Source organism: Lygodium microphyllum, chromosome 21 (assembly GCF_053477565.2).
Source record: "Lygodium microphyllum isolate KBCC chromosome 21, Lygodium_microphyllum_v1.1.10, whole genome shotgun sequence".
Taxonomy (NCBI): Eukaryota; Viridiplantae; Streptophyta; class Polypodiopsida; order Schizaeales; family Lygodiaceae; genus Lygodium; species Lygodium microphyllum.
In genome coordinates this window covers 120,682,388-120,692,378 of record NC_141155.1, presented here as the reverse complement: position 1 = coordinate 120,692,378, position 9,991 = coordinate 120,682,388, and the positions used below count along the sequence as shown (strand labels likewise).

Genomic DNA, 9,991 nt, shown 5'->3' with positions numbered 1-9,991 from the left:
GAGCCCAAAATTTTTCATTGTGGCGGTTCCAACGTAGAAACTACCATTTTTCCAAGGTTAAGGTTGGCCTTTACAATTGGGCACTTGGCACAGAGCATTATTAAAACGCATCATTGACTTTCCCTAATAAAATGCATCACGCATTTTCAAGTGGATGCATATGTTGAATTGCGCATGGCTGTGATATTCATCGATACAGACGATCTCTTAAGCTTCAACCTATTAAATAGGGATTCTGGGTTCGCAGGGCAGCCCATACAGATGATGACAGAAACGTGCCGATTCTGATTCACTGATGTCCTCGGGCTTCAGCATCGACTGCCCTTCGGCATAAAGAGACCCAAAAGACAGCGACCTGACAACCATTTCACCGAGCTACAAGAGGTTGCGATTTTCTTGCAATAATTCAACGGAAACACACCTTCAGCTTTTCTATCTACAACAACAGCTGGGCACTTGCTTTGCTGATATCGTATACACCCATTCGATTAAATAGGCATATCAGAGATATGCCAGTTTACATCCAGTTAATGACACTGCCTTCTGACAATTTTGGGCTAACAAATACAGGGGAGAAAAAATGTCTAGAACACGGAGCCAGCCCACTGGCCCAGGCCAATCTTTCAGAACACACACACAAATCCTATCCAACAGAGTTTTGTGAAGGAAACTACTTTCTGTGGATGGAGAAAGCTCTTTCTTTACTTACTGTTCAAAAAGACCTTGACACAGTTTGCTGGCACTGGGGGACAAATGATTAATTAATGAAATGGACCTCTTTTTTCATTTCACTTGTTAGTTCTCGTCCTGACAAAATAGAGACAAGGAGAGGAGCAGACATGAAAATCAGGCTGCCTTCCGTCGCGAATCCTCCTGGTAGAAAACCACATCTCCCTCGTCACTCACATAGTGATCCTCCTTGAAACTGTCCGCTAAAACTCTCCACAAGTGAGATGGAAATGGCTTGGATTTCTCTGGCTCCCTGTAATACTTCCCCAGCACAGGCTTGATAGCTTCTGTCTGTTGGATGATTCAGATACATACACGATACACACATGATTCATTCAAAGTCAGTAAATTGCCCGCACCGGTCCGAAACAGACCTACATCATAAACTCCTTACAATATTAGAGCTTACCGCTTCTATCAAGTGATAGTGAGGGATTTGAGGGAACAGATGATGCACTACATGTGTGCCAATGTCATGGTGGATGTTATTGAACCACCCATAATCACGATCAATCGTAGACAGTCCACCTCGCATGTAGTTCCACTCCTGCAAATTATAGCCGCAAATCAAAAATCTATGCACAAGCCCACCTTGCAAAACCATACATTCTTCAAGTTTAACTCAAAACCATACATACTTCAAGGTAAATTCGATGCCAAGCAAATTACCTTTCCTCTGTACCAGGGGACCTTCTCGTCATAACCATGGTGGTGCAGGTAGGTCACCACATCCAACCAAACAACGAAGGCCTGGTAACAGACAACACAAGGTGAATTGAGCCCACTGCCCAAGGGACCAGAAACTGCAATGAAAACGCATAGGAGTGGCCTATTGAACCCTAGATCAGTGGAGTATGCGTGTATTCCAGGGGAGATATTAATCTCCTCATACTACTTTGAGAAACATTGATTTGAGAATATTACTGACCCAGTAAGGAACAACATAAAGCTTAAGCATCCACACCGGACCCATGGTGAATGAGAGTCCCACTAGGAGAGCAACCATGGCCAACCAACATGCTGAAGATGTAAGCACATCATTCTTCTCGCTAGGGACAAACAAAGAGCTATTAGGATCGAAGTGAGATCCAGTCTTCCCAGGGCTCCTTCCCCACTGCCAAACGCACACCGAATGAAAAGTTAGAACTTACATGCTAACTTGATCACTGCATTCCTGTAAAGAAGATCTAAAGAGAATAATTTCACAAACAGACAGTGCTGGGACCATCACACTTTCAAACAATTTGGACAAGAACTACTCGGACTGGACAAACTCCTGTGAGACCCGAATGCAATAGGTTGAAGACAAGGTGACTGCCAACCAGATAAAAGGGATAAGCCAACATTGAAAGGGGTGAGAACCGGGCCAAGCGCGTCATTTTATCAAGGCTTCTGTACAGCTTCTCACTTAACTGCCAAAACAGGCAAATCATCCAATGAGGACACATCAAACATGATAACAGCATTAGCATCACAAAACAGGCCTAAAACTCTGAACTTACAGGATGCCATGATTCATCGTTCTCAACGTGGCCATGATTTTGGTGATGGGTCCTGTGGCTGATCCTCCTGAATGTGCAAAGACAGGATGATATCCAATAAGCACATACCACTCAAACAAGAAGCCAAAAGGGGCCAAACGTGAGACCCGAGAAGCACTTACCAGCCATGGAATGGCACTAAGATGGAGGAATGCGTCAGGTGCCCCACTAAGTCGTTCAATTTCTTATTGTTGGAGAAGCTTCCATGTCCACTGAGAGCCCAATAAAGAAGCAAAACGCAACAGAAAAGTGTGACTAAAGATCTGCCATGTGAATGGCTGCTGGCTAACACATCGAAAGCGAACACTTCAACGGCGATAACACACATTCCGTGTAGTACTTATTTACCAGTCATGGCCGAGGACGAAGAGGGCCCAGAACATGGTTCCCTGAGCGAACCAGTAGAGAGGCCACACCAGCCAATTGTTAAGGTAGGCTGCACCCGCCGCCAGCCCGAAGACGATCGCCACGTCACGCAGCACGTAGCTCATGGAAATCCAGGGATTCTTCACCCAGCAGTGCTTGGGGATGGCAGTTCGGATGTCTGCGAGGGTGAAGGGGGGCGGGGAGGAAGCGTCGAAAGACGAAGAAGAAGAAGAAGGGAGGTTCTCGCCTGATGCCACGTCCACTACACGAGGCGGAGCGGCTACAGCGGAGATGGCGAACCGTCGGTGATGGCGGTGATGATGTCCCATCGGGAGCACCGGGAGCAGGGCAACGGAAGAAAGGCCCTTGCAGGGCATGAGCAGACTCCGGCTCGAAAATGCAGGCGAGGAGCCGCAGGAGCGGCATTGCAAGAGCTGGGAGGACGCCATAGCCGGGACACCCAAAATACACACACACACACACACAAAGAAACGCACAGAGAGAGAGCAATGTACCCCTCTCTCCCCTTAACCAAAAAGATAAAAATTCCTTCTACGCTCTCTGCAAACGCACTAGCATGCCGATGAGATGAAGGAACCTGTCTTAAAATAAATCAGAGCTGCATCCCCCGACAAAAACAAGAGGGAGGGAGAGCCAGTCAAAACACTTCTAAAGAGACTGAACACCCAAAAGACTCAGTACAATGGTGATGGTCTCTCAAACAAAGAGTGAAAACGTGTACAATTCTCTCTCTCTCTCTCTCTCTCTCTCTCTCTCTCTCTCTCTGTGTCTCTGCGGGGGAGAGAGAGAGAAGGAAAACAAAGAGAGATTGGTCGTACAGTGATGCGTGTGTATATATAAATACGATTCAGATAATACGCATAGAGGTGCCGTGTTTAGGTCAAAACATGTGTTTCTGATCGTGTCTTAGGCTTAGACAAAGAAAGACTCAGGGGTGCGCGTAGGTTCGTGTGTATGTGGCTGCCGCCCCTTTTCTATCCTCTTCTTTCTTTCGTGCGGGGAGGTCTTCGCGCGTTGGTCGGCTCACCACCTCTCGCCTCCCCCCCACTCCTCTCTCTCTCTCTCTCTCTCTCTCTCTCTCTCTCTGCATCACTTCGACAATGAAAGCGCACTTTACAAAAAGAAACCACGGCTGAACGACACTAAAGGTGTGACTCGGCACATTTCACACTTTCATACTGTAATTTCCCCTGCTGAAAATTGTAAAAGTCGAGACTCCAGAGTGTTGCTCCATCTCAATCTCAAAGGTCTAAAGCTTGGCCAATGGGGTCTTGCCTCATTGGTTTGAGTGTGGGTTTGAATATCCTGGGTACATAAATTCACTTCTAGAGTGGCATAAATCTATTTGCATCCAAATTTGAGTAGCTTAGATAGTCGTTCCATGGAGATAAATGTACCACTAGCGACAGCTTCGCACGCAAAGCAGCAAGCAAAGTGGCCGTGTGCTCAATAATCAATTTCTCCTCTTTATCTCTCCTCTTTCCCCTTTCCATTTCTAAGATGTTTTATTTATCTCGCTATCTCTCTCTCTTCCCCCTCCCCCCGGTTCTCTCTATAAATCATATTTCTCCCTCTCTCCATCTCTGCCTTTTGTTTTATTGTATTTTCTCTCATCTCCTCATTCCTCTCTCTCTCTCTCTCTCTCTCTCTCTCAAATACAGAATGCTACATATACATACAATCTCACATATACATGACCGTAAGAAAACATGTGCTTGCTTCATCATGTAATATTTAGAATGGTTTCCTCTCTCTCTCTCTCTCTCTCTCTCTCTCTCTCTCTCTCTCATCAAACTTAAAACTAAAAGTAGTTTATAAAATTAGTAATACAAAATGCTACACATAAAAACAATCTCTTCTATACACCATATTTACAAACTTTTCTCTTTAGAATGTAAGGAATCACATGCTTGCTTTGAGCGATATTTAGAAACAACAATGTTATACTGAAATAGATCATAATTGAAATAAAGACCAAGCACCACAAAAAGAATTTCTCTAAGAGACCTAGTCAAAACAAAGCTCTCTCCTTTTTTGAGAAATAGTGTAATGAAGGAGACAGGAGAGAGAGAGAAGGAGAGGAGAGAGAGAAAGTACAGAAGAGAGATAAAGACTGCAAGAAGAGAGAGAAAGAGGGTGACGAGGAGAGAGAAAGACTAGGAGTATAGAGAGAGAGACAAGAAGAGGAGAGAGAAATGGCTACCAGCCATGGAAGGACAGGGAAGAAGGTGAAAGGACAGATGTATATTTATCAAAAATGGTGCCATGCCAGTGTCCTTCACATGTTTTATACCTAGGTCAGTGTGACACTAGGTATTTCCCTCCATTACAAATAGTTCTTATCTCCAAGCACGACATTCATGGGTAAAGTAGAGCCAAACGCCAATATCTTTAACCTTTTTCCACCAATCATGCCATGATGGGAATGTATAAGGCATCCTACTTTCCATTAGCAAGCCAGAAGTCCAAGTGTAAAACACTCGACTATTTCCAAGTACCACAGGTAAATGGCTGATGCAAACAAAAAAAGACAATGCCTCCAAGATGCCTAATAGAAACAAGGCTTCCTCTTCTTTGAGGAATCATTAGCAAAATCTTCATCCTCGAACAAAACACGTGAGGGTGAAGCAAAGAATGATCAAGGAATGGTCCCACAGTTTCTATTGGCAATCACACGAGCGATGCGATAGTCTTACCTCTCTCTTTGGCACCTACATTAGAACAAACATCACAATATAAGTACATGGAACAACTAACAAAGACCATTTCATTCCAACAATAATAATACCTAGTTGAACATTTGTGAACCATTCAGTAGGTATTGACAAACGTTGATGCAGCATCACAAAACAACCCAAATCCTTGAACCCATACTTAAACCAATGCCTCGGTATCTTATTAGTATGAGAGTGTTGAAACCTCTTCTGATGGTCAACCTTGTACATATGCGCCTGAAAACATTGCATGTATCCACACACAATTCATGTAGAGAGAGAGAGAGAGAGAGTATTTTGGATAGAACAGCAAGAGCAAGAGCTCAACACTCTTTCAAATCTAGTGAGCGTACTATGACTGATAACGGCCCCTTGGTGGTGGCTGACAATGGTGGCCCTACTACAACTAATAATGGTGGTGCTATTGTGGCCAACAATGGTGGCCCTAGTGTGGTCAATAATGATGGCCCCCCATCTATCAAGAGATGATGGTCCACCATTGTCCAAAAATGGTGGTCCATATGCTCCAATTGCTCTAGCTTCCACTACTACTCCAACTAGTAATACACGTTCTCCAATACATAAGAAGTGAAGATAGAGATTAGGCACAGCTACTCTACATGAAATAAGAAAATTCTAGAAGATTGCCAACTTGATTATTCCTAAGACACCATTCTCTAGGTTGGTGTGAGAAATACTACAAGATCTGTAGTCAAGGCATCATCACAAGTTCTTTTCAAGGAACCATGCAAGAAATGTGGAGTGATGGTCAAGCCAAGCCTTGCTTGAGGCAACTAAAAGCTACTTGATTGATCTCATGAGTGATAGTTAACTTCTATCCATTCATGCATGACGTATCACTATTAAGCCTATAGATTTGGTTCTCGTTTGTAGGATTCACAAACAACAAGGATGCATTTAATCTTCATGTTAACAACATGCTTTGCGAAGCTGCCTTGTAAATGGATCTATGTTTAGCTTAGGTCTGGTTGTAGATTTTATGGAGCTTAGTTTGTGGTTATCCTTCCAGTAGACCTTCAAGTATTTAATAGCAGTGGCCTTCAAAATGGAGCTAAATCTTGCCTAGCTCTAGTTGTACTTGGTGTGATGTATTATGTGTCATGTATTTTGTGGTTTCGGAATGCTATATTTGATATGTGATATTTTATTTTACCCATGATTTGCATTGTGTGAATTTTTAAGTTTTCAATTTTACAAGTAGTTTCGTTGAGGTTAAATTTAATACGCAATCATGCACACGTCGATGAACAGTTGTACTTGGGCCGATGCACTATATCTTTACAATATCTTGTGGTTTGGCAATACTATATATCTAATATATGATATTTCATTTTGCCCATGATTTGTATTTTGTGAATTTTTAAGTTTCCAATGTCACATATAGTTTGGTCGAGAATACGTTTAATATACAATTGCGCACACACTCAATGAATTTTTTCTATTCTCAATGAAGTATAATCTAATTACTCATTTTCCAAAAAAGATTCAATTATCAATTTTATAATTGGAATCTGATGAAACTTCACCCGTATGTCGAGCATCATAAGAACCCATGAAAAATAAAAATTGGCCCCATCAAAAGCCTCTAGGACACCTGGCTGGAGGCTCGTGTGTGGGGCCCTGAATATGGAAAATCAGAGGCCCATACACGAGTCTTCAACCAGGTGTTCCAGAGGCTTTTGATGGGGCCAAAAAATTTTGGGTGGTTGATGTGTCTCAGATAGTCCACAAGTAAAGTTTCAAGTCAATCTGATCACGGGACATATTTTTTCAAAATCTAGATGTATTAGTCCAAGTTTATGGATTTTTAAAAAGTTTAGCTAAAGTTGAAAGTTTCACCTCATTTTACGCATTTGAGTTTTGTGTTTTAAGTTCTCACTCTTAGACAACATGGCACGCACCAAGCAAGTGGCTCGGAGATTCCCCCTAGAACTCTCACGTATAGGCAATCTCTCCCTGCTTCACCACTAGCACCATCACCATCACCACCACGCCACCATCATAAGCATTGATGGAATCTAGGCACAATGGCTCTTCAAGAGATCCGCCATTATTAGACTACCACACATCTCTTGATACCAAATGCTATATTTCAAAAGGTGGTGCAAAAGACAATGTAGAACATCGTGATTACAAACAATAAGAGGCACTTCCCTGATAGTTCAAGTGACCTGATCGGTGGACTGCTCAAGCCCTCCTTGCACTACAGGAAGCTATATGAAGCCTTTCCAATTGACTTGTTCAGAGACTCGGCCTATGTACTAGTGCATGCAAGGAGGGTCACGGTCACACTGATAGGGATCTATGCAAAGTGAGGTTCTTTCGGCGATGGAGAGAGAGTCTTGGCAGAGAGCAGCAACAATAGGGGTCTATTAGTGAAACATCCATGGAATGTAGCTTCTTAAGTGATTTTGCAAAGCCTTGCTTATATTGGATCCTTTATAAATTGTTATGAATATGAATACAATTTTTTTGGCACATCTTATTTTGTTTAGTCACTTGTTTAGGTTATCCTTGATTTTGGATCAATAAATGTTGTGCATGAATTTGATAAAGCACTATGTATTAAATTTAAATAATGAATCATGTTGCATATAAATCCACATTCAAATAAATAATAATAACAAATAACACGTATCATAAACTACATTGCATGCAAGAGAAGATAATAAACTACGTTACATTGCAAAAGAGACATCATTATAGGTGCTAATTATATCTAATCTCTCCTAGGCTTCTTGGAGCTAGGCTCCCTATGGTCAAAGTTGCTCTTTATCATAGGCAACAATACATTTTTCCCCAGAAGTTATTGCCTAATGATAGTGGGGTCTTCAACTTCGGCAACCATACTATGGGACACCATGGAGAAAAGTGGACCAGACCTAGTACTTGTGAACAAGTAGAGTAGCTTCAAACATTGAAGCAACAATACTTTTTTCCAAGCTAGAGTCAGTTTTGAGATGGTCTTGAAGGGGCCAACCTTTATTAATACCCTCAGCTTCAAGAAGTTCTCAGTGAAAGCAAGAGAACATTTTGTAGACAAGCTAGCCAATGTACTCCTTCAATGTCAAGTCTTGCACCCTTCCTTGGCCACTAGATTGCCCACCTTGCCTAGATGAAAACTCATCTATATAGATAATGTCTTGTGTCACACAAGTTTAGTATCAGACTCACTATGCAAGGAGAGTGCTAAAGATATATACTTTGGTTTTGCATGCAACTTCACCCATAGGGCCTCTAGGACATGTGGACCCACAATATGAATTTTGATCAGGATCGGACCCCTAGTCGAAGGCTTGCATTTGGGGCATGAGATTGGCTATTGTGGGTCCACATGCCCTGGAGGCCCTATGGGTGAAGTTGCACAAAAACCTGAAAACATTACCTTCTCCACATCATCTATCTACCACCATAATGGAGCATCTAGGTCTACTCCTGCAAGGCTGCCCTCATCTCTCTCCTAGGAAGGTACCATGTAGTCGGTTTGAGGACTAAAAAGGCTTTCCTGCAAGTGCTTAAAGTCCTCATCGAAGATGTAGCACTTTGGTGCCTCATCCTCAATTTGCTTTTGGATGTTGACAATGGCAAAGGTGTCATCAATGCCCATGCCATCATAACACATGTGGTGGACATCCTGTGTATCAAAATCTATAAAATCATTTGGTGCATTACACAACATGATATAATATAGTTCTTCTTCTCTTATCTCCAAAATCTCCAATACATCTTACATGAATAGATATTCAATCCCCTTGATGGTGACAACATGGAGAGAAGCAAGGGGTGGCTCATTGCTCAACATCTTAGCAGGGTAGAGAGGTGGGTGTACAATAGCTAAGCTCTATGCTACCTCTTCACTTGGATCGAGAGCGGTTTCCTCATGCTCCCTCTCCTCAAAATACTATAGTTGTGGCTGAGAGGGTGCATCGATGTCTTTCTCACTCTCCTCTTGCACATCAATGCACAAAACATAGATGGAAAAGGCTACATCACGCTCGATGAGATCCATCGTGGTGTGGTTCTTGGATGAGGTGGGTACAACTCTAGCACGGAGTTGCTACCCCACATGCACCAAAGCTCGATTTATGACATTTGCATGGCTCGATCCAGCATGTAGACTATACAAAAAATATATAGGAATCCACCTAAGAGTAGAGTTTGAAATGGAGCAAGTAAGAGGGATTACCACATCACAAAATGATGCCAATTTCTCCTATAGGCACGTAGCATGTGGAGCTAATCCATGCGGACAAAGGCGGGAGTAGTAGCCATGGCATAGAGAGAGAGAAGGAAGGAGAGCATAAATATAGAGAAATAGAGAATAAAAGTGAAAATGAGTTTGGAGATCTAACTTTTATGTATCAAGGGTTTGAGGTAAATGTTCTTATAAAATTTCCAGCCTTAAAGTTTCAAATTAAAACCCTAACCATAGATACTTTATTTAATTTAAAGCCACCATCAAAATTACTCAAATAGACAAATGCTTCATTATATCCTCAAATATGTTCGGATCACTAAGTATGTTCAAGTCTAACTAGAGAAAATATTGAAATTTTTTAAGAAAAAAAATCTAAAAGACCTTCAAAATACCTTTAGATC

The 9,991-nt window shown here is 42.1% G+C and overlaps 1 protein-coding gene across 1 annotated transcript; it reads right to left on the bottom strand.

The window, feature by feature from the left end:
* Positions 1 to 470: 470 nt before the first annotated feature.
* Positions 471 to 3,510, bottom strand: LOC148018493 (omega-3 fatty acid desaturase, chloroplastic-like). Its single transcript, XM_087661479.1, has 8 exons — positions 2,619 to 3,510; positions 2,393 to 2,482; positions 2,232 to 2,298; positions 2,052 to 2,141; positions 1,658 to 1,843; positions 1,399 to 1,479; positions 1,139 to 1,276; positions 471 to 1,020 (listed from the first exon to the last, which is right to left on the bottom strand). Exons 1-8 carry the CDS (start codon positions 3,083 to 3,085, stop codon positions 847 to 849), a joined length of 1,293 nt encoding a protein of 430 aa, XP_087517605.1. The 5' UTR covers positions 3,086 to 3,510; the 3' UTR covers positions 471 to 846.
* Positions 3,511 to 9,991: the final 6,481 nt, after the last annotated feature.